Below are 25,843 nucleotides of genomic sequence, written 5' to 3'. Positions count from 1 at the left end.
ACAGACGTTTAATGGTTCACTGGCACATGTGTTAGACTGAACTATCATCTAAATATCATCTGTTTTTTAATAGTTATTCAACTGTATTCTAAGCACCAGCTGTCTGTTAGAATGTGATTTTTTTTCTCTCTCTGTTGGCAGAGGTATAAAAATGCGCAGGAAAATCTGACGTGCATGGCAAACTTCACCGACGATATTTAGGGAGGAATAAACACACATCAAACATAAATGAACCATTTGCCTGTCTCCATAATTGAGAGCATTTTCTCTTCTTATGTCAACTCTCTCTCTCTCTCTCTCTCTTTTTTTTTTCTTTTTTTTTGCTTTTTCGGTCATGTTATGTTTACCTGTCAAAGGCTTGTTACAAACTATGAAACACATTGTGCAGACTTCTGGATGTTAGAAGAAAACTAATACTGCTCATGAATGAGACTAAAGGCAGGAAGGTGTCCTTTAAAACTAAACATGTTAATAGGACCTCCCTGTTTATATCATAGTTTATGATATAGCACGTGTATTTCAGTAATAGCCTGCTGAGGCCACTATACGTGCTGGCCTCATATCAAATGTGAAGGCAGACTGAGTCTATGTTTGACGTTTTTTATATCTAATCTTCCTTTTCAAACATTTAAACAGCAGCGAGTCTGCAGCTGAGGGAATACAAATTCAAATTGTCGGAACAGGTTTGCTCGTTTCTTGGATTCATTTGGTGATTTATTAAATTTATAACTGTTATTCTAATCTGCTGCTGAGTCTCTTACACTTTTCTTTATGCTGTATATTTTCACGTCTCTGGAATAGTTGGCAGTTAGATAGTCAGCTGGGAAACTTTGTGTTAACTCATGGAGCTGAGGATATCGTGGATATGCTGACCTCGCTGCGTGGTGTACAGAGCGAGGTCAGCATGATTAATATTCACAATAAAAATATTAGCCGAACATCATGAAGTCTGTATGTGTTTCATAGTGTCGAACAACCTTTGTACAGTTAAAGCCAGCAGTTACTACATGACGGAAACACCAACGTTATCTCTTTTATGTGTTTATACACAGGTCACGCTGATTACTGAACAAAAACCCAAAGATCAGATGTTAAACAGATTTATTTGCTCTCTCTCCTCCTTAAACATGTTTTTAATGTTAGTTATAATTCAGAATTGGCGACTGAAACACGTAGGACACATAAGAACATCAGGAAATAAAACATCTATAAATATAACCTCAGTAAAAGAAGTCAGCGGGGGTTACTACAGCTGTGTACCGGGGCCTGCGCTTTGTCGGTGGGATTGCTTGCGAGGCGAGCGGGTCTATCCCACGCTTTGCCGTGAGACTGGGCAGACATCTCCGAAATCATCGAAACACTTTTGCAAAGAGGCTGTATCTTGACAAACCGACCAGACACATGAAGATTAAACCACTACATTCTCGGCTAAAAAAATATTAAAACGGTATTTGGTAACACACAAACAGGGTTTTTCAAAGCTCAGTTCTGTTAGCTTCCACATGCCGGTTGTTGTGTGCTAGAAACAATGGCCACCAGGCCAAAGCAATGGTTTTGACTCGATCAGCGTTAACCCCGCCCCCTGAGTTTGATGGGTGAGGCTGACAGATAAAATTATTTCATGATGAGAGCCAGGCGTCAGGACTGCCAAAATGAAATAAATAAATATATCATTAAATAATTAATTAAATGTGTCAATAATTAATGAAATGTGTCAATAATTAATTAAAATGTGAAATACATAAATAATTAATTAAATGTGTCAATAATTAATTAATTAAATGTGTCAATAATTAATTAAAATGTGAAATACATAAATAATTAATTAAATGTGTCAATAATTAATTAATTACATGTGTCATAACTATTTATTTAATTAATTAATTCCAATTTTAATTAATTATTGCCACATTTAATTAATTATTTAATGGTGTATTTAATTAATTCATTATGGCAGTCCTGGCGTTCCATACTTATGTGCCGACACCAGTGTTTTAGCTGGCAAAGCGGCGTGGCTGATGTGGAGTGAAGCGACGTTAATGACAACGTGTACAACCATTGGAGATGTGAGCAGGACAGACGGAACAATTGACGGAAAAAGTGTGGACTTTATACCAGTTTTTAAATTGTGTTGATCGGCCACGTAAAACCAGAGTTGTGATAAAAAAAATGCAATGTTTGGTTTTCTTCCTGAATACTGGTTGTTTATATTTACTGCGGGAAGAAACGGTTAAATCGGCGTTAAAAAAAAAAAAGGCTCGAAAGCACTCTCCACCTGTGAGCAAAAACAAACTCCAGAGTGATACATCTCCTGTTGTCAGGCCTGCATCAGGCTGTTGTTCTCCTTTATCTCATAGTGGACAGAAATAATTTTTTGGAGTGGCACAAATAATTTGTGTGGCATCAGATTTGATGCAGAACAGCTGATTGTTCTATAAATAGTTTGAAATGTTTATTTAAAAACGCCTTGGCTGCATTTAAAAAAATAGCTGCAAAAAACTTTGTTGCTTGCCAAACTGAGTTACTTTTTTGAAGAAGTAACTATATAATTAATTGCCCAACATTGGTCATTATTTACTGTATTTTGCAGACAGAGAGTTACAGGACACTCACACAGACTCATAATACAAGCCAGAGCTTTATATATATATATAAAAAAAGAAGTTGTGTTTTCGAAATTGGGGTTCAAGTTATTTTTGCTTCCAATAGTGTTAACATATTGGAATACTAGGTCATGAACAAGATTTTTTAAATTTTCATGGTAAGTGGGCTAAAGCAGTTAATTAAAAGTAGTCTAACATAAATGTAAATGCTCTAATTTGATTATTTTAATAAACCATGTAACTTGGATGGATTCGATGCCGGCGTGACCACAGTGCACACGTCTGACGTCGCTCACAGTGGTCAAAGGGATCGCTCAGGAGGTTTGTGTGTTCGCTCAGACACGTGAAAAATTAGAGGGAACTTTGCTTCTAAGTTCTAGCAGCTGAAATTCCTTTACAGCAGATTAGAATCACCTATAACAACATTTAGGCATTTTCTGCATCATTAAATGATTACATGCAAGTTCCAGTAACCCTGCGATGCACAGTTTGCATTGAAGTCTTGTTTGCATTGAAGTCATTTGCAGTTTTGCACAGTTTGATATCACACTTAGAACACGCTTATGAAAAGGTGTCATTTCTGGCTGATTTTAAACTGAAACTCTCCGTGGCAGGTCTTCAGAGAGCCACTTTCATGACTCCCAGAGTAACGCTCCAAATCCACTAAAGCTGCATTTGTCAAACCGAAATAATCATCAACCACAAATTCTTACAGGGTGAGAAGGTGAGAAGTGAAAATATGCACTGTGAAGGGATGAAATGACGTCCCGCTGTGCAGGTAAAGTTACTGAGAACTTCATGTGAAAGAGGACACTTCTGTAAATGCAGGCCATTTCCTGACACTCACAGGAACACAGCCTTATGCACGACGGATGCGTGTAAGGATGATGTCACGCTACCTCATATTCGTGGCGCTTCTCATAAATGGGGATAACAAGTTTGGCGATGTGTGTGATGACTTCGTAGCGCTCAGCTTTCCACAGCGCGTCCACGCAGACCTCCAGGTGTTCCACCAACACTTCCTAAACAATGGCAGAAAAAGAAATGTCCTTAAAATGTTAACACTGATTCATAAAACGGGACCCATTATGCTCATTTCCTCTTTTATTTGTGGACTCTGGTAGAGTAGCTTTGCATCATTTACAGTTTGTACTGAGCCTTGGGGCAGCCCCTCAGTTCATTCTCTGTCTGAAACAAGCCAATTAGGCTCCTCCCCCTTGGACCAAGTTTTTCCTAGATGGTTCACTCTCACAGCCAGTGTTGCATATGTAACATGACCAAATTAAAATTAAATTAAAATTTAAGTTTAGCTGCTCCTGCTAGAAGTCTTATTATTTTTAACACCTGTTTGTGAATGTTGACTCTTCCCATGACAGTAGCCTATTCAGTCTGACACGTCTTCACATCTTCGGTGCTGAAACATTTGGATCCTAAAAATGTCTTATATCTGCTCATCGTATTATTTGAAAGGTCTAATATAAGTATCCACCACTGTAACGGTGCTGAACACACTGATTAGGAAACCCCATTTGTTATAAAAACAAGAAAACTCCAAATATTTTAGAAATCTAAAACTAAAAATTATGTTGTTTTTTATTAGATTAATAAACTGAATTCACAGTTTTAACCCTTTAACCCGTAGTGGTCACTACAGCTATTCAAAGGCTGTTTTCTGGTATTTGTGTCAGTGTTGATGGTATACTCGCACATAAGCCAGTACATTGGACACTGATGTGTCACTCCTAACACGTTCTCACTCTCATAGCGTAACATTTTACGCTAGGTGACAAATCGTTGGTATATTACACTTCCGGGCACCTAATACGTCCCTATATTACGAGATCGGAAACATGAGAACCATTTGGAATGAATCTACACATGTATGTTGGTTTTACTTAAATCAGCGGGAGCATCATTCTACTGGATTTCTACCTGTAACCCGGCGTGTATCATAAGAACCTGTCACTCCATACCCAGCAACCCACTGGTCAGCCAGTGGACATGTAAAAAACTCTTTGAAACATTTTTTTCATGCCTAAAGACGAATAAAAATACTTAAGAAAAGAAATCCTGATTGAGGTCGTCATAATTCATGCATGAAAGGGTTGAATCCAAATTTGTGTTGAGCACAGTGGGTCCTCTTTAACAAACACTCTACAGTAGAGATGGCCAAACAGATTTTTGATGCTTTGCTTGAGAAACATAAATCCAAGTACAAAATTCAGTGACAAATAAGCCGTTTATTTTTGTTTCTGTTTGATTTGAGGTAAAACGACTGTTTAACTGGGTTGTCGGGTCGATCTCTATATCTTCAGAAAATCTTAAATAAGCATTTTTCCTGAACAGGTGCCACACCTCAGTGTAATAGACATCCTGCATGCCGGCGTCTTCCTTCATGGCAGCTTCCTCGTCGATGTTAAAGGTGATTTTCTTGAAAGCTGCCAAGCCGCTGGGGAACAACTCTGGTAAGCAAACAGCAAAGATGAGTGAGGAAAACAAAAAATGTTTCACATAAACCTCCACTAGAACATTTTCTACAAAACACATTTCTATTTATTTATTTATTTATTTCCCCCAGCAGGTGTGGCAGGTGTTTTTGTGACACTGAGAACTCACGAAAATCCAGATAGGTGTGACCCACAACCAAATGAAACACATGAAAGGTGGATATTCTTCGATTCCCAACATGCTGTAACTGCCTGGTGATAGTTAATCTACCTGATGGAAGGTAGCTTCAGTTCATACGTACCGCTGGACTAAAACCTAAACAAATTTTCAGAGATAAGCTTTGTCGTCTACCAACTGTTGTCAGCATATCCACCACACATTTGTTTGGCGGATTACAGAGACTTACAGCCAGTTTTGCATAAGATAAGGATAACCTAAAAAAATAACATACGGCATTGTGAGAATTTGCTTTTGCGACTCCATTGTGCTGTGGAGTGTTTGCACATTGTGACAACAGCGAGCCACAAACAAACTGCCAAGTATATCACCAGGAGGTCCACAGTAAAGGCTGCTTCACGAGTTTCTAGCAGATCAGTTACACTAGGCACACAATGCCAAGAAGGAGCAAAGTATTTCTTGTGTACAGAAGGGCGGGGGACCTTACTTTTTCTGTTCAGGTATTCCGCAACCAGCGCAGCCACGTGAACATAACACATCGCAGCCTGTGGAGACAAGAAGAGGCCATCATGAACAGAACACACTGAAAAAAAACTTTTTAACACCAGGGCACACTGTTTAAATGCAGCTGGCAATTGCTCAATAATATTTCAAGCAACATAACATCATTACACATGATTTTCGAGGCTGCATTTAATGACTTTTTTGTGTTCAGTCATTCAGGCAGATATCTACAGCCACACCTACCACTGAAACGAAACTGTCTTCTCAGACTGTGCGAAATAGCTGTAAGGCATGAAAGCCATTTTTGACTTTCTCTTATCCTTTACTGAAGCATAACCCAATATGTTTCTCCACAGGAAGAGACGTGATGTGGAATAGACAGTAGCTGAAAAGCTCAGCAGTTCTTTTCACTTCACTCATTTAATTGTACATAAAAATGTTCATCCTGTTGAAACCCATGTGGATAAACTTGACATGATTTGACGTGTAATTAGTTTTTGTGTGGCTACATGTGCAGCATTCAATTCATTATTTAAATATTTAGTAATAAACATCAAGTACAAAAAACGTATTCAGGAACACTGCACATAAATGTGTATTTAAACTGTTATAACCTGTTACTGTAATGTATGTAACAAGGCCACAATAAGCTAACACGATAATTCTACGCCTATATGTTGCAAATAAAAAGAATAGCAGCTCTACATAGAATTATTATCATGTTGACCCTCACATCAATAATAAATCAATAAATCACTGAGCTGACCTTGAACACCTCGATGTCTGCTAAACTGCATCGCTAATTTGACCGCTGTCCACACACCTACAAAGTCCAGAACACACGCACACAACGCTACCAAAAACCTCGTTGGCAGAGATAAAAACAGATCTAATGTTACAATCCCTCTGGAGTGTTTAAATTAACTGGCTCACTTTATACTGAAAAGTTTGAAAAATCCTTTGAGAAAAGTCCTTATATAAATATCAACTTTTAAATAACCAAATAAATACACACACTTGACCTGCACTTAACAGCGCATCAGCTGCACGACCCAGGGTCAAGTTCTATATCAGTCTTCACCTTTGAACTCGCTTTCCCATGATCTAATCCTGACCAAGCGTTTCCTTGTACAACATCGGGACTGGATGTATTCACGGTATTAATATGAAAATTTTCATTTGAGTTTCATTTGGCAGAGGATGCAGCATTCAGTTTTGTTTCTTAGTCACCCTGAATAACCTTTTGCTGCAGCATCACCAAAAACACAAAAACAAAAGAAAAGGGGACAAAAAGTAAGTGGACTTGTACGTTTAAAGTTTCATTTAATAACAATAAAAATACTAAATGCTGAAAATACTCAAATACATGTTGAGCTGGGCCTATAGATATTACAGTGTCCAGTTTGAAATGACAGCATCTTGGATTAACTTGAACACCACTGCAGCTGAGAAAGGAAAACATGGCCTGCAGGACTAATTCTGCAGGTCTCATTGTCTGTGTACCAGACAGCGTGAATGTGATTGATGTGCGATCAAAGATGTCTGGTCAAACAACACAACCTGCCTGTCCGCGTTATTCTCCTACAGACCGCTATCCACATGACTGTAACAATACAAAGATAATGACTAAAAAGGGAGAGACACAGACGTCAGAATCACTCACAGTCTTCCTGTTCATACCTCTGACAAATCTCCATTTTTGAGGTGCGCTCTGGCCATGCTGTCCAACCAGGTCCGCCTCAGCTCAGGGGTGCTGGCGTAGGACCGGGCCAGGCTGTACTGGAGGTCCAGCAGCATTTCAGGATCTTTTTCATGCTCTCGCATCTGGGCTGTAGCCATCAGAACTGTGCGGATCCGCTTGGTCAGACCCTTCACTTCTGAGGGGAAAGCTGTGGACTGCAGCAAACATACAGACACTGGTTAAAAAGGGAACAGATCTAGGAGGAAACAGGAGCTTCAGATGTGGCCTGCATCCTGCTGCTAGACTAAAATTAACTCCTTTAAACGTTTTAAGTGCAGCGTGGGGGATGACTTTCTAATCTTCTAAAAAAAGGCTCTTATTCTGATAGGAGCGACAGAAGACAACATGCAGGTCATCCATATTGTGTTCCAGCCTTCATTTTATGTGTGTTACTGCTTTGTTACATTACAGTTACATTACATTACAATCTTACCTATGCATATGGTTGGCTCGTTATGTAAGGTCCTACCCACAAGAAGGTGCAAGAGACGTAGGACCAGATTTACTCTGCATTAAAATACTAATATTGGGGTTTACTCAACAGCAATGCACAGAGACAATTTAGTGACTACAGGTGTGAATGCAGTAGCTTTTGCTGCTGCCTGTGCTTCCTGTGTATTTGTTTCCTTTTCAGAGCATCGTATCTGGGGAGGAAGCTATTTACAGGAATCGCACGAAAGCGTTTTTGCCAAGTTGAGCCAAAACTTGTCGGAATTTGCATCTTTGATAGTTGCCATGAAGGCCAATTTGTTTGAAATGCCGGAGGGGGGAACAACACCAGATCACCAGCTAGTCAGAGCAAATCAGAGTCATCATTTAGTCATTATTAACCAACTGTTGTATGACACTGCGTGGAGGAAGAATATCACCGAGTTATGCAAGTGGCACAGCAACGCCAGCTCATCTATTATGGACTTGTCCGTGGTAAAGCAGCATTTTTTCTGGGTGATTGTTAGAGTCCGTGTGAGGTGTGAAATGTATCCAGATGAATCCAAGTCTCCAGCAAGCTTCATGATGCTGCAGAGTCCAGTCAGTTTCTCAACAAGCTGGTTGTTTGTGACCTCTTATTTGTGCTAGATTACATTTGCCATTATTGAAACGTAAACTTTTTATTCTCATCGTCACTTTGTTCTGCTAAGTTAATCAGTAAATACTATACGCCTTAAAACACTGCGCCATACTTCACACTAGTAGTCCTAGCAGTAACTTGAATCTGTCATCTAAACCTCCTGAGCGGTATTTACTGTTTAACCAAATTACATCACTCAAGCAATGATTCAAATTCCCATGAGGAGTAATGTTTCACAAGTGTGATTGTGTGGCTGCTCTTAAGAACACAAAGAAACAACAAGGGGAGCGAAACTTGCTCCCTTCAATCGCTCATGAAAGAACAAGAGAAACGAAGCAGGAACAACTTGAAGGTTAAGTCAGGCTCGATTAACCTTCAGGTCATCGAAGATCGTCGAAGGCTAATTCACAGTCTCTTCCAAACAACTCGTGACAAAAACAGAGATACTTTGGTGGTTAATCATCCACTGCTAACTAGACTGTCTGAATCCTGATTAACAAGTTAAAAAAAAACCCAAGTCATAACATCTTTAATACTTTAATACTATAATTACTGTTTTTGAATTATAACACTAATACCTCGGGATTTCCTAATCATCACATTCTGTCCTGATAAGTGAAGTGAAGCACCGTGCTTTGTGTGTACTACAGAAAAATGGTGAATTATAGTGAAAAAATCATGAAGCAATGAGTAACGACTTGTTGTGACACTTCATTTACACGAAAAGAGCATAAAAATAAAGCTCATTCGCTGATTATTATCATCTATGAAGAAAGTGTGGATTTAGATCAATCTACAGATTGATTTTACAATACATCCACCTGGAAACTCCTCAGTGAATAATGGTAACAATGAATGTTTGTTGGTGCCAGCTGTGATTGGTTGTCTAGACTTCCACAATACCTTCATGGCCTTGTCGCTGTTTGCAAAGTTGTTGATGATGGAGAGAGACTCCTGGAAGCGTGAACTTCCGGTCAGCGCCACGTCAGAAATCAGCTGGCTTACTGCAATGATGATCTACTCGGGAAAGAAAAGCAGGGGAAGGTGGAGGGGGTGGGGCAGTGGGCACGGAGAAAGATGAAAATGAAAGGAGGAAATGCACACACGATCCAGTAAATAGTATGTGCACTAATCACTGCGAGACAATAGAAAGAGAAACTCAGCAGACCGTCTGCAATTAAACACGCTTTACATTCTTACACGCTTTACATTCTTCTCCTCCCTTACTGCACGTGAATTGCTCAGAGGAGCGTGCTTGGAGAAAAGAAAACCGAGTGCTGAACGTCAACAGTTGTCAACATTAACACTTTACCTGCAGGTGTGTGCGTAGGAAGGTTTTCCTCTTGGTGTACTCGTAGTTGTTCCTCATGAGCAGGTAGAGCAGGGCCGACGCCTCGGCCCGCAGAGAGGCCAGCTTGGAGACGCAGCACTTGAGCACCTCGCAGCACAGAGCCTCGCACAGCGTCACGCGACCCTTGAACAGCACCGAAGGGAACTGGCGGGACAACGGGTTAGTGTATTAAAGACAGATTCAGGACAGGGCTGGAGTTAGAAAATAGAGTGAGTGTGTAGGAAAGACAGCAGGAAAACGATAAATCACTTGATACACAGTGAAGATATCACATTAAAACTTTGTGTTATGGTAGATACTAATAATAAGTCCATTTAGATTTGGCTGAAAATAAAAATAAAACCACAAAAAATAACTAAAAAATAAAATAAAAAATAAAAAACTTTATATTACCCACAATTTTTTATGGATCATCTTCAAACTTCACAAAAACATAGTAGACCTCCTGGGCTAAGTACCTAGGTTGGCTAAGCATTTGACCTTCATTGTTAGCACTCAAGGTCAAAGTTCACCTTGAAAAAAATTTCAAGAAACCATATTGAGTAATAATATATCACATGAAACTGCATGGAGAGAGTTGCACGATAACTGGGTAAAGGAGATAAGAAAAGACGCTTCTCTGGTAAATAATCCTTCGACGTCATAGGTCAAAGGTCAGACATTAGGGTGCTGTTAAAAATAAGCAGGATGGCATCAGCACGTTTCAATCAAAACATCGTAAAACGTCAAATTTATTCAGGTTTTGGGGGGAAATCAAAGGTCTAGAAAACATCTGCATCATCAACCTGTGTATCAAACATGATACACTTGGCGTTAAAAGGTTATTGCAAAGTTTTGCTTGGGTTTTTTTTTGTGGTGATTTTATTGTCAGGAAGTAACAAAAAACGGACCTGTTAACATTTTAGTTCTTCTTTCACATTGTAATGACCCTGACTGGTTTAAACTAGTACATATAAATTGAACTAGTACATATAAGATGAACTAAAGGACACTATTGCAATGCCTGCCTCATGAGTCTTGTGTACCAGCTAAGTCTTGAGTCGTGTTTAGACTTGAATTAGTCTCGATGCGCTATGTTGTTACCAGTGTTTGTGTGGCCAAGAACAGCAAAGGTTTGGCTGTTAACAGGAAAACACGGCACGCTGCTGCCAGGAATTACGATTGCCGGTAAGAGTTTTAATCTAGTGCAGTTACAAATATAAACCTGTGACGAAATAAATAATAAAATGTCACAAAAACTGATATTCTGTCTCTAACTAATGAGGGGGGAAATCTGAACTGTTTATCTACATTTTTTTTATTTACTGCAAAAGAATGCTGCTGTTAAAGTCCTCGCTGCCCATATCACCTTTCTCCAGTTTTCAGGCAGTCACAATACTCACAATAGCAAAAATCCACTTCTGGAAGTGGAAAGTTCTGTTTGTCTGCTAACAAAGGCCTAATTTCTACCAAACGCAGCATAAATGAGTGGATCAAAAACAAGCAGACCGGATGAGAGCGCGGCTAATCCCTGATTAAAATAACAGTCGGCACAAGTTTCACGCATGTGTTCCACATGGAAACCGATCAAAGAAAGCCAGCTGAAGGAGAATCAATATGTTTCTGATACGAGGACGAGCTCTTCTGTTAGAAGGTGTCGTGCGTGGATAAATGTGTGCGATACCTGGATGAATCTGACCGCTCAGTTGGAGCACAAGATTGAGCCAGAGAAGGCTCCATTATTACCTCCAACATATATAAACATGATGTGCAGAAGAAAGCAAAAGATCACTGAGTTTGTAAAGACATTTCCGTTTGGAGTGTGAAAGATCCAATACTGAAAGAAGAAAGAAGAAAAACACGCGACTGTGTGTCGACTGCTGAGAACAGACAAACAGACCGTTCTCAGCTTGTCTGTGTGGTGGATTTTTAGCCACACAAAACTGCGGCTAAAACCCAGAGACACCGCTCTGCCTATGTGAAAACCATGTTTGCATATTTGCCTCTTGCAATCTATGATAAGTTCACATCAGTTAAGCAAGTAAGTTATTGTTATAACAGAAATGAAGGGGCTCACAGCTTTGGGATCATCGTTCATAGTGATAACATCTTCATCCAGCATTTAAAATAAATGAATGACGACCGCCAAAGCAAATAAAGACAAACTTTTGTTTTTTGTGTTGTGAAATTAAACACAAGCACTCAAACCTCCGCCAAGAGAGCTGACTACCAGGGCTGTGTGGACTTTTAAGGGAATAGTATTGGATTTTGTACATATTCATTTTGTTTTCTTCGTTCTTTTTAAACAGTAAAAAGCAGAAAAAACATCAAATGTAATGTGATACTTTAAATGTTTACAAAGTACTTTCCATATGTTGACACAATTTCTGACCTTGAAGACCTTTTAAAGGCTTGTTAAGCTGACCTCACTCCACACTCCTACAAAGTTTTATTTGAATTCAGTTAAATTAAGCTTTTTGAGTGTTTGCAGAGAAAATGAAACACACACACACACACAAACATACCAAACACAACCTAATAAGTCTGGCTGCAAAAATAACTGTATCAGCACTGCTCAGTTACTAAATAGACATCATGTCTCTTTAGTAGATGTCTACAGTAGCATTTAAACACCTAGTGATGGTTTTTGCTACTTTTATTCTGTGTAAACACTAAATCTCTACAAAACAAACTAGTGTAAACAGACCACTTTGTAGAAATAAAGACAGAATAGATTAAAGTACAAGTTGCAAAGACTATTTTTTGGGGGACTACTTTCAGCCGTGCATTCACACACTCCACCATTTGTGTTAATGAAGGACAACGTCTGCACTGTGGCTCGCTCGTGTGCCTTTAACAGTTTGTGCGCAAAATCTGTTGACACAGGAAACCTGGACTACAAAGAAATCAAAGAGCAGTTTATTGGTTTTAGAATCTCACAAACCACATTGTTTGACATTTTAATGAACCTGTACACACTGTAATCAATTTGCAGACGACTATTCGCCTGATCCAAGCACGAGTGTTTAAAGTGTTCATGTTCGGATAGTTACTATTTGCAGAGGCTAACCTTTAATGCTTGAACTGTAACAGGAGGAAGCACGCCAGAACAAAGTCTTCACCACTGCTGTTCTCTGATTCATCACTTAATTAACCCACATGACACTGACACTGCTGATATGATAACTCTAGGAAGAGGGTTGTTCTCTCCCTTGGGACCTACCTTTATTACCTCAGCAGCTTTTGACTGAGTTGTGCTGAAGCTCATTTCTATGCAACATAACAGTGAGAAATACTCAATTAGATACTAGGGCTGCCACGATTAGTCGACTATCAAAATCGTCGACGACTAATTTAATAGTCGACGCGTCGTTTGAAGCTTTGTAAGATCCCAAAAGACGCAGGAATAAGTAGTAGGATTTAAGAGTGTAATAACGGACTGAAACAGAAAAATGGCAGCACTGCATGTACAAGGATGCCAGCTGCCGTTAAACCCCGAAGAAGAAGAAGAAGCAACTCCTGTGTCGTAGCTGTGTCCAAAGTCAGAAACCACATCCTCCTCTGCCCGCATTTGTAGGCCGATTACGTTACAGCGACATGACGAAGGTTGTCCAAATTTGAAGACTCCGACAAATGCGCCCGACAAATGCGCCCTTCATTTCTCCAGATATGAAGGATGGGTCGGGTGTATACTTCGTGGCCCAACCTATCCCAGAATTCATAGGGTGGCCCTGCTCAGTTTCCAACATTGGCGGCACCTAGTTAGTTTTAATATTACTCTTATTATTCTTTCTGGGTCACAAAATAAAGTTTTAAGATGTTTTCAGGCGAGAATGTAGCTGTGTAAACTTCAAATATCTGCTCAGTTTATCAAGACATTTTCGGAGACGTCTGTTACCCACCAGCTCGATAGCTAGCTGGGGTTCAAGGCTCACTAGAGCCGGTGAGAACACCGGACTCCGGGCAAATCGTTTTCAAACCCACCACCGTCTTTCGCTACTCAGGTTAAACATATATAAGTCACTTGGATAACTTAAAATGTTATTGTTTGGCTTTTTTCAGTATTTTATTTGTTCCTGAGTAAATCAGTTTGTCTGAGATTAAAGTTAGTTTTTACACAGCTGAATAAACGTCAAGCAGACAGCTGATTATCAGAAGTGTGAGATGCTCAAGAATATACTCCAGTGTCCTGTTATATTTTAGATAGCAAGGAGTTTATTAAACTTCACCGAAACAATCTGCAAATTTCATTAAAATTTAATGTCTTGTCTTTATTTTTAGTGAGCACATACCTTAAACACTTAAAGCTGTAAGCTAATGATAGTTATATAAGAGCAGATGCTGCTGGTGCAATAAGCTGTACGTTTTACGTCCAGTGGATGATGATCTGATTAGTCGACTAATCGCAAAAATAATCGGTGACTAGTCGACTATCAAAATAATCGTTTGTGGCAGCCCTATTAGATACATTTCAGAGCATTTTTCTAGCCAGTGGCTGGGAATGAGGCAGAAAACACGAGAAACACTGAAAAGCCAGGTTACTTTATTGGAGCAGTGTGACCTATGGGTTTTTTTTAGCTATTAGATGGAATGAGAGAGAACGTCTGTGTGAAGGCTGGAACCAGACATCTCACTCATCTCATTGTTCACAGTGGAAAGTTTTTTAGGCAGCGGCAAAAACAAAAACAAAAATGTATATCAGCTCCGGTCATCAAAAACACAGCATGTTTACCTGCTCCAGGCATCATCTGAGTCATACTGATTTTACTACTGCAGCAACACTTCGTACGAATGTGAACACATACCTTGTTAATGAAAGCACGCAGAGCGGCGAACACGTGTCTGAGGGCAGCTTCTGACTGGCCGACTTTGAGGAAAGTCAGGTAGACGTCAAACACCTTCTTCATCAGTGCGTTGTGACCGTCGCTGTCCAGCAGCTGGTTCTGAATCACACACACACACACAAGAATAGATGCACAAAATATCAGTGCAAACTATATTCATCAATTTCCTACATCACTGTTGATGTGTGAGCAGATTTATGAGCTGAACGATGCTGATGACGTTTTAGGCGCATCTCATTCTGTTCTCATCGACTAAAAGCAAACGAGATGACAACGACTGATGGCAGCGGCTGATTTTTACTGTGTCCCATCAATTTCGGGACCCTACAATTTGGGATCCAGTGTCAGTATCGGTACTCATGCTCGCATCAGATGAAGCCATTGATAAAGTTACTGTTTCGAAAAAAACCCCACAGCTAGAGCATGAGGATACACCCAATAAAAGCTTCTATATGTGAGCCTGCTTGTAATGTGGCAATGCGAATTGCGTAGGTTGTTGGTTGCAACTTTCTTGAGAAAAACCCAGCCAGACAACAGCTGCCAACAAATAAAAAGAATGACATCTAAATATGTCCAACTTCACTCCATCCACACCAAAGGACTACTTGAGAACAACACCAGATGTTCAGTAGGCTGGCTGGGGTCCAGAACTGTCTCGAAAGCATATCTCCACTTAAGGATAATAAGCAAAAGGACCAAGTCTGGTGTTTGGGTTTGTTTTTTTGTCTTTAGGTAAGCTGCGTTAAACAACACCGAGCAGTTGAGGAAGCTGTGACGTCAAACAAAGGCAGAGCCGATAAAACAGAGAATCAAACTCTCCCAGAATGATATGAACCTGCATGAAGGATGAAAAAATTAGCTCCACAAATCCAGCAAAGACATCCATCCACTGTGAAGCATGAGGTCAAGACTAGGACTTGGGTTTAGCTTGGCACTCAGGAGTGATGGTTAAACTCGAAGGAGCTTTAAATGCTTGAATAGCCTCTCATAAATACAACGACAACAAAAAATGGGCCCAAATTCCAGGCCCCACAAGTTTGAACACATTTTTGAGGCTCAAAATGTGGTTACTGTTAGGTTATGATTCGATTTATGCTAGGGGTTAGGGTTATGCATTCATTTTTGATGGTTAGGGTAAGCCGCTAGTGAAAGCATTATGTCAATTAGATGTCCTCACTAAGACATAAAAGGCAAAAGTGTGTGTGTCCCGCTACACACAGAGTGGAGCAGGCAGAGCCACGAAAGGTTAAACAAAGATAACAGAAAACTGTTTAAAATGTGTTCATTTTTTAAATCGTTCATTTAGACAACATCAGACTCAGCACTTACTCGGGTGACTTGCAGAAATATGTAAAGAAAAGATGAGCATACATATTAAGATTTCTCTGAGTGTTATTAAGAGCTGAAAACCTCTTAAACATCACGGAGGCTGACTCAAAATTTCATAACAAGCACATCACTTATTTAAGGACTCAGTGACATTTGAATCACTTTAAAAGCTTATCTACCATCTTGGTTGGACTGTGTGTGCAGTGCTTACCTTGAAACACTGAGTGAACAGACTCAGGATGTCCAGGACGCTGAGGCAGACCTCGGTGGAGGTGTTGCCTTCAAGCAGGGCCTGATGGTGGATTTCTGCTTCTGACAGCCCTGCCCCTGAAACACAGAAACACACATGGAGACATAAAGAAATCCTGAGGTGCTGTGCATGCTAATGGTTCACATTGTGGTGTAGAACAGATTCTAATTGTAACCCTTTTATCCAGAAAATACTGATGACTGCAAAGTTATTCTTAAGTATTGTTGTGTTTGCTGATTTCCTGCTTGCTTTGAAATGGTAATTTACATACAGCTCATTAGGCAAATGCTTCATTGACTGATTTAATTGCACAAATCAACATGTAATTACATCTTGTTTAAGATACTCCTAGTAGGTACCAAATGTTATTAAAGAACATAACATCCAGCGCAAGTCCATTTTTCATTATTAGCATAGAGCCAGAGATAAGAACAACTTGTTTCTCGGTAAAGTGCAAAATAACAAGGAAAACACATGTGACACATCAGTCTATAGGGTACATGTACAATCATTTTATACACAGGTTATTACATGCAAATCTTTTGAGAATCCTGTAAACAGCAAACACTGCATTAAAGCCACAGAGAATTTTTTATAGAGGATTTTATGTTTAAGATTAAGATGCAGCAAAGAAAATCCCTGTTTGTATGCGGGTGAACGCGCCCATTTATTTTCTGCAACAGCGTTTTCCGTGGTGATTCTACACACTGTTGCATTAATCTAGCATTGCTGCAAATCCATTACGTGAAGACCAGAGAGGCCTTAGAGCTCGACATACTGCGGTCAGTGGCTCAAGATAATGTCTGTTTAGAAAGCACAGCCTGAGAGTCAGTTGGCTAGCTCTGTCTTGGAGGAGCGGCATTTCAACCCATGATGAACTGTTTCCTTTCAGTCGATTCACTCGGTACAACACATAAGTATGGGATATCGCGCCCTTGCATTTCCTGGCTGAAGAAACCTTTATTCACGCCTTTAAGGTGGATGATCTGTGACGACATACACACAGCCCCTCCTGCGCATATACCCCCTGTCATCCCTCAGTTCTTACGCTCTTCATCTCGCTGACAACACATCTTTTTTTTTTCTTTTTTTTTTTTGTGTCCCGTTTGGATCTTTAGCCAAGTGGATCATCATGGCCTTGCCATATTGGTCCATTTGATTGACCTTTATTATAATTATGAATTTATTTTATTTTCAGTTGCTACAAACGGGACAGACATGACTGGGGGATAGGACAGGGAGAGAGAATGAAAGAAAGAGAGGGAGAGAAAGAAAACCAAAGGGGAGAAGAGACGGTGAGAAGGGGGGGAAGAAAGAAAAACAAACAAACAAACAAACAAAACACCTGGATCACCTGTATGGAGAAAAAAAACAGAAGAGAAAGCAAACAACAAAGAGCAACATAATAAAAAAAACGGCACCATCACAATAAACTAGCTAGCAGTAGATAACAGTAGATACTAAATAATAAACGATATTGTGCAGCACGCAAGATAGACAGCGCACAATGTGCTTTGAGGCAGCAGCCAAGAAAGCTGTAGTCCGCGTCTGTGAACACCCATGTGTACACCTGTGTGGATCAGCACGCTTGTATTCCAAAGGTTTCTCCATGTAACGATCTGCTAGGGAGTGTGGGGAGCCACAGCCCCGTCCTCCAGGGTATGAAGCAGGTATGGAAGAGATCCAGGCCCCAGATATCCAGAGGCCCCAGAGTACAAGGACCCGAGGAGGACCACCAAAGGGGGGGGAACCATGCCACCCTCCTGGGAAGAGCTGAGTAGAGCCCCAAAGGAGAGGTCACCCCGCAGCTACGGAGCAGAGGCCAGAGGGGGTTGCAGTGGTGTGCCCGCGGGCTCTGCCGGCAGCCAGCTGTGCCAGAGAGGACCGAGCTTCAGGCCCAGAGGCCAGAGGCCTGAGGGCCCCCCACCCCTCGGAAGGAGCCCAGCCGGGCCACAGGCGCCCGGCCCCGCCAATCGGCCACCAGGAGTGAGCCGGTACATACATGAGCGCCCAGTCCCAGACGACAAGGACCACCAACACACCAACGTCTGAGGGCATCAGCCACCGGCAGGGAGTGTGGTGAGGGGAGATAGGCCTGCGTACTTTAGAGGGCCTGAGATGTACCCAGAGAGCTCGAGTCTAAGACCCAACCTGACATATAGACACAGACGAACAGGCACACGCGGACACAGACGTGCATTCCCACCCCATATGCACAACCAAATACTCGGCACTCACCCAACGTGTAGACAGACACAAATAGACACTGCACAGACAGGTTGAGTTCATTCTCCACCTCTCCTATATCTCTCCCCCCACCTGCAGAGTGAGCTCCTGTAGTGAGGTGACCACCTGCAAAGATATAACAACCTCCCCACCAGTTAGAGAGCCCCCTAGTTGGGCCGATGCACCAGAGGTCCCCTGCACTGGGGCTGAGCCCCCCTGCACCCACCTGCCCACTGCTCCGGCGACACAACAGCCAGGACCCAAGCCCCCAAGCCCAAGGCCCGGCCAGCACCCCAGACCGGGGGGCGGAGCACCCCCAGACCCCCAAGCCTCCACGCCCGTCCCGGACCCTCCCAGGGGCAGCCAGGCTACCAGGCCAGTAACCAACGTCCGCCAGCACAGACCCTCCCCCATCTCCGCTGTATGCAGCCACAAGGAAAACACCATCCAAGAGCCCCCAGAGCTCCTAACCAGGTCATGGCCACATCCCCCAGGTTAGGGGGATGTAGATGCACACGTGGATTCATGTTCTAAAAAGACCTTCTTCTGACGATTCACAGATACAATTTTCTTTGGTGATTTTCACACTTTAGCACTTGTGAAATCAGTGGTCACACGGTTGAGAAACTGCTGCTCTGCAACAGAACTGATAGTTTCTAATAGTTCTTTAAGTAGCACTTTGTAATATGGTCGGCGACTAACAGCGTAGTTCCCCTGTAATCAAATGTCATTTCAACCAATGTTATTTGAAATTACAATGTAATTACATTTACCTATAAATACCTAAAGGTAGAGGCACTAGAATAACAAGTCAGGTTTTTACAGGAAACAAAGAAATGACTATACTGTAAATAATTTTAAGTAGTGTACAATTTCATGCTAATTTTGTAGAAAAATGTAAATAATCATAAATCGTAATCTTGCCTTTTTACAGCTTTATTTAATTCATTATGCTGATGTGCATTTATTATTTATCATTCAACTGTCTTTTTATTTTACCAATATAAATGTGAGAAGGGCTGTTCTTCTTTACCAGTTTACATTTGCAGGCCTATGTGACCTTATACAATAACCCCTTCATAATACAGCCTACAACAGGGTAAGATGGGAAAATGCTGTTGTTTTTTCCACAAATTACCAAATAATAAAGAAGTATTACTTACAGACTATTAAAATTTACTTTAAATTAGTTTAACTATTTGTTTCCAGTAAAAACCTGACTGGTAGTATTAAGTATTTGCAGGAAAATCTTAATTACCTTGTAAATAAAATACATTTAAATTCCTTTTGATTACAGGGAAATTAGTGTCATACTAAGAAGTTTTCTTTTTCCTCGTCCACATGCACAGAGAAGAGCTGAACAGTTAGGTTGTTGACACACTTTTTCAACTACTCATTGCACCAGCAAATATGACACACAAATTGGAGCGTGACCAGCAAACATCCTACCAGAGCCTACACGTGGAGCTGGTGTGGTGGAAGGATTGAAGCAACAGGCAGTGATGCAGCAGCACTCACATGACAGAGGTTGAGACAGAACATTTTTTATCTTTTTAATGCCAAAATTGGAACGTGCACTTGGTTTATGATGTGATGGGAGTGTTAGTGTGCATGCTCTATTGTAGCTCCAGTTGCCTCCAGTTCCTTGCATCTGATTCTACTACTTATAGATTTTTGTGTCCTCAAATAATACCAAATAAAACAATAACAAAACTAATAATTTCACATTCATACATTTCTTAAATTAAACACTTTCATTTCAACAGAAAAGGTGAACATAAGGATAATAAGGACTGTCACTACAGACTAGGCGTGCCACATTAGGAATGTAACCGCCTCTCTCCAGATTCTCCTGTGAATCTTTCTGCAAGCCTAATCTTTAACAAACAAATCATTGGTTGTGGAATTATTGTCTTTCATATGAAATATTCCTGTGCAAACCTCAACTGTATGCAGACTCCCTCGGCTGGAACACAAATGCAATCTATATCACTTTACCCGCATGATTTCTTGACGATTAGTGCGGTGCTGGCAGAATTAACTGTTCCATTACGACTTCAATTCCTGTAAATTTCTAGGAATCTTAGATGTGAAGTGTTTTGCAACCTGACGTTTTGCATGTGAACTAGTGGGAGTGCTTACATATGTTGAGTGTGAAGGAGGCTTCCATGGTGTTGAACTGGTGTATCTTGCTCTGCATGAGGCTGGCACGGTTGCAGCGCATGGGTGGCATTGTCTGAGACTTTCCACCTGACGAGAACAGCTTCGACACACATGCCTCCTGGCTCCTATATCGATAATAACAGGAGCAAGAAGGAAGGAGGAAGAGGAATAACATAAGACCCTGTTCCTGTAACTCTCACTGAGCTGGATGTATTACGATATATAACAAATATGTTAATACCTGATAATTAATAAAAGATCGACACAAGCTGATTAATACCAAACAGAACATTTTAATACATTTAAAAAAAGAGAGGAGTAAAGGTGTATTTCATTGGAACATGACCTGGCACCTTGCTTCCTTAAAACTCAACTAAATTTATTTGGGTTTCAAATTTCAGGCGCTGACAGATAAGGTAAATATGACACACAATACAAAGGCGCAGCTTTGTTTTCCAGCCTTACCTGCCGATGTTCCTCTTTCCAATGTAACGGAACTGAGCCAGACAGACCCTGCGGAGAAAACATGAAGCACGAGGCGCCTTTTGCATCCACTTAGAATGTTGACACAAGACTGATAGAGCAGTTAAAACACACGTATAGTTTTGTTTAATATTTACATATGGCTGTTGTTTCATTAGCTACTCACTCGAGCAAACTGAGGAAGTTCATGATGTCTTGAGGGCTGATTTTGTTCCAGTAGGCCATCAGAGTGTCTGTGGGCAAAAAGACAAAGTGGACACACTTGGCTATATGGTTTTAGTCCCCCAGAGCGATCACTGTCAGAAATAGCAGAACAGGTAGCCGAGTCACGTTCTGAGTAAGTGATGTGCACTGTGGCTATAGAGCCTCACTGACCTTCTGACAAGGTCTTGGCGATGTGCAGGAAAGAGAACAGTAGGCCTTTGATTTCATATTGTCCCAGTCTGCCGATAGGAGGCATGGTGCTGCTGCTCATGGTTGAGGCGCGTCTCTGCAGCTGGAACAACACACAGAAAACGCTCGTTAACTCATTTTAAAGCACTCCTACTTCCTGTTTGGTTAGGACCAGCACTAGAGGAAAATCTTTGAGTGTCAGAGGATCTAAACGGTCGTATTTTACAGAAGGAGAATGATTTATTTAAACCCAGACCTGAGGACAGGCTCACTGATGAAACCTTTGTTACCAAAAAAAATCCTGAGCACAAACAGTATGTGAGAGGTTGCTTTCGCAATTAATATCTCTTATCAGCAAACACACAAAACAAACATGTTATTGCTTTTGATTACACAAAGCAGTGACAAGAAACAATTCTTAGAATTATGCTGATGAGGTGAATCGTGGATGTAAAAATATACAGATTTACAGATAAACCAGCAGAAAAGCTAAATTTAGAGCAAAATTGCACAAAAACCACTGAGCAGAATGTCATCAGTCCTGGAGGCGAGAAGGAGACGGAGAAAAGGAAGAACCTATTCATTTTTCACTTGTCTTTACACCTTGGCCTTAGGGGGACGATATAGCTTCAGAGTGCTTTTTCTGTTTAAACGTCATTATGTGTTTTTCTTCAATCTGTCAGGGGTTTCATCTAACTGTCATTTACAGGTCAAATCCACATGACTAGCACTTTCTCACGTTGCGACTGAATTGTAAGCACGGGCGCCTGCTCATCTGGCATCTCATAGCGAAACGCGAATGATCGCTGGTTCACATGAAGGTGGCGTTTTCCAGTACAAGCCACGTCACACGTTTCCCAAATGAGTCATGGTTGAAGAGCAGGAGAAGAGTTTATGTTGGCTCTGAGTTTACAGAGGTTTCCTGCTGAGAAGACACCGCCATTGTCCAAAAGTAACATGCAGCTGCTTTTTAACATCATTGCCAGAAAGTGAGCCGTGAAGGCTTCAGATGTAACGCCGAGGCCGTGTGTGTACGTGGCCTACACGAAGCCCACGTCCGGTGAGTAAAATGTTAAAGTGGAACAAAGCAGCGCAAAAGTTTGAGCACTTCAGAACTAATTAGAATTTCCTGATTTGGGAAGTGACAACAAACCTACCAGTGAACAAAACACTTAAACCAAAATTTGCATATCGCATGTTTCAAGGCTGCTTTGCATACGGTATGTTTAGGTTTCCCGCACAGTGTTTCAGAAGTGCTTCCGTGAGGTGACTCCAAAGGGCTCAGACTGCATTCTTAGAAGTATTTAAAAATGCATATAAAAAGTTTCAGGGCTGCAACGCAAAACCGTGATAATCAGACATTGTCAGACTTGTCTTGATGTCAACAGTTCAGCATAACTGACATTTCTGAATGACATTCCAGGTAAGGAAAAAAACAAAGAAGAACAAACCAGTGTCCAGCTTGTCGGTTTTCTGGAACTTAGAGAAACCACAAAGTTTATTTATCTAAAAATGAACTGACTGACAATCTGCCCTAAATATGTTTAACCTGTTGGGCTAAAATGAAATGTTACCTCACCTCATTGCTGTCCGGTGTTCCTGGGTCCATAAATAGAGAGCCTCTGGAGTCTTCCCTCCTCACAACGTGGCCATTCTGAGTTGGCTGACCTGCAACCAAAATAGGTTTGTTGGGGTCCAAAGACTGCAGATTTGGCTACACTCCATGTCTCGTATTCACAAAGCTTCCTAACAGTAGCTCCTAGTGGAAAATTCTTTATATTTTCCAATAAAATTAAACAAATTCATAATTCTAAATAAAAACGTATGAAACCATTCTTACGTCAGGACTCTCAGGAAATGTTTGGGCCAATATGCTATACATCATTGTACGCAGTAGTCCAGCACCGTGATGTCTGAGAACACAACCCTTGTTGTGTCACCAGGGAATAAGAAGCTAATGAACTCCTTTTCTGGAATAAACAAAGGCTTTCTACTTGAGACTACAGATGATTACATTGTTGCTTCTGCTGCTTTGATTTTCATATTTGTTTACTTTCAATCTGCCCATTTTGGCCTGTTTACGCTACCGAAATGCAAGACTACGTGGTCCCTGTTTTAAACATTTAACCCTTTTGGTCTCGAAGAATAAAAACTGTTTAGCCTCCCAATCTTCTCAGGTCAACGTGTATTTGACCTAATGAGCAGCTGCTATAACTCAGTAAAACACCCACGTTCACTGGGTTTTCGAGGATTCTGTTTGATACCGATCTTATTCATCTGATTTCAACATCATGTTGGTAGTGAATAAAATACTAGAAATGTTGTAGGATTGGCTAAGAAGTTTGATGTTTGTCTGGCCAACAGCTGCTGCTTTCAGACAGAGTGCTGCTAATGGATCAGTGGGTGTTGAAGCCATATGTTTCTATCATAATGAATAACGTAAACAGGAAGACGCCATATGTACGGTTTCTATTGTTCTCTACTCACCGTGCTCTTTCTCGATCGCTGTGCTGATCCTCCTCATGTCTGTGGATATTAGGTCATCTCTGGAGCCCTGGCCAACCACAAGATGGAGCGAGTGAAAACTGTGTTGCAAAGAGGTGAGCTGGCACATTCCGAATATTATAATCAGACCAAGAGCAGATGTTCGACATTCTATTTCCTGCAATTTGAGGAAATATTTTAACGGTGAAAACAAAAAGTAACAGTTCTGGCACCTTTGTTCGGAATGTATTGTGCCACTTTAGCTTCGTCGGAGCAATCTTTTACTGTTTAGTCACTCAGTCTGAGAATTCCTGCATTACACAGGAGGGATTCCCAGCACGTACGGTGCTTAATACATCTATTGGACCACCAATTTATTATTCTACAGCTGCCCTAAATTAACAGTAATTACCAAAATAATTGCTGTACATTTTTGTAAATGCACTGGGTTTTAACTGATCTGTATACCAGACCAGACCAGTTTTCACAAAATCCACTGCACTTGGCACCACGGTACACTATTTGGCAACAACTGAATTGAATCTAAAATAGAGAGACTGACATTAAAACTTTTATAGTCTGTAGGATCCCATGAATGTGTGCCCACTGCGGGTCAGAGTTCATGCTGCAAGATTTTGTCTTATGATCACTTCCCTGGGATCGAATAGTTGTGAAGCTCCGGCTAGTAATGCTAGTAATCCCAGTACTGGAGTGGCGTCAGCGACACTGCCCATATGGAAAAGAAATAGTAAAAACTTATATGTGATTTACTCATGAAAGTGGCCACTTTCTCATCACTTTCATATATTGTTTTAGTAAGTATCCAAAACATACAAGTTTCATTATATAATTTTTCAAGGGATCTTATATCTGTTTTCACTCTTATATGCTTTTCATACAAGTTTCACACAAGACAGATACAAACTTTATAAGATTTATATATATCTTTTCCATGTGGGTGGGGTTTGCAGTCTTCTTGAAACGTGCTCCTTCAAACTACATGACATTAAAGTCATCTGCCAAGGAAAACAAATAATAAAGCTAAAAGCTACTTTTGACTACTCTCTTATCCACAGGAGGTCACCAAAGCGGGTAGCTCTGCATGTTTGATTTGGCAGAGAGTATTTGTCCTGGGATCAAGTCGGGGATCTTTCTTCAGCTATCTTTGTAACAACCACTTTGAGTTTCAGGACATCAGAAAGATGAATACGTCTGTTTCTTTGATCCCTGGACCTTCAGTTTATATCCCCACCTCCCGTGTTTCCCTGTTAACTCTCACTCACTGTTTGGTGTTTTGATATTTTTGTTGATGTGTAGTTTTGCCTCCCCTGTCTCATTGCTGTTGATCAGTTTCAGCTGTGACTTGTTACCCTGGTGTTTCCCGTCTCCCATCAATTTTTCAAAATAGCGTTGTGTTTGAATTGCTCTGTATTTGTGTGCGGTTTGGAGTATACATTTGTTAGCACTCAAAAATGTGCACACAAATCATTGTAAACATTTGTAAATGTTAGCTTGTGTTTGTGGATTAGACCACACGCACATTTGTAAACCTTTTGAGGCTAATTTCACTCCAAAACCAAGCTTTTCAGGCCACGCTGGTCCTTGGCAGACGGTTTCAAGCCAGGTGTTAAGACTCTACCTTTGCATTCGCATTAACATTTTGAATTTTCACTCCACATCCACCAAGAGGCCTCACAATGTTGCTGAACTGAAAACAGGTCAACAGCGACAGCACAGTAGGCTGGGCCCTATTGTATAGCACAGGTAAACTAACCTTTTTAATTCATTTGTCATTTTCA

General features: G+C 40.8%; 1 protein-coding gene across 3 annotated transcripts in view; it reads right to left on the bottom strand.

Annotated features, from left to right (window-relative positions):
- dock11 (dedicator of cytokinesis 11) overlaps positions 1-25,843 on the bottom strand; it is an 88,179-nt gene that overhangs the window by 20,360 nt on the left and 41,976 nt on the right. For all 3 annotated transcript variants that reach the window (XM_085349730.1, XM_085349732.1, XM_085349731.1), the window contains 14 exons: positions 24,048-24,114; positions 23,140-23,228; positions 21,543-21,663; positions 21,334-21,400; positions 21,150-21,197; positions 20,664-20,809; positions 16,257-16,372; positions 14,678-14,815; positions 9,855-10,037; positions 9,446-9,559; positions 7,413-7,628; positions 5,716-5,773; positions 4,959-5,065; positions 3,503-3,625 (listed from right to left, as the gene is read on the bottom strand). In XM_085349730.1, coding sequence (XP_085205856.1) covers positions 3,503-3,625; positions 4,959-5,065; positions 5,716-5,773; positions 7,413-7,628; positions 9,446-9,559; positions 9,855-10,037; positions 14,678-14,815; positions 16,257-16,372; positions 20,664-20,809; positions 21,150-21,197; positions 21,334-21,400; positions 21,543-21,663; positions 23,140-23,228; positions 24,048-24,114 — 1,593 coding nt within the window. The remainder of the gene's footprint in view (positions 1-3,502; positions 3,626-4,958; positions 5,066-5,715; positions 5,774-7,412; positions 7,629-9,445; positions 9,560-9,854; positions 10,038-14,677; positions 14,816-16,256; positions 16,373-20,663; positions 20,810-21,149; positions 21,198-21,333; positions 21,401-21,542; positions 21,664-23,139; positions 23,229-24,047; positions 24,115-25,843) is intronic.

This window comes from Diplotaxodon limnothrissa, linkage group LG3 (assembly GCF_057381915.1).
Source record: "Diplotaxodon limnothrissa isolate DT_005_m linkage group LG3, D_limnothrissa_male_GT1.1, whole genome shotgun sequence".
NCBI classification, from domain to species: Eukaryota; Metazoa; Chordata; class Actinopteri; order Cichliformes; family Cichlidae; genus Diplotaxodon; species Diplotaxodon limnothrissa.
The sequence above is the reverse complement of the archived record's forward strand: the minus strand, read 5'-3'. Positions and strand labels throughout refer to the sequence as shown.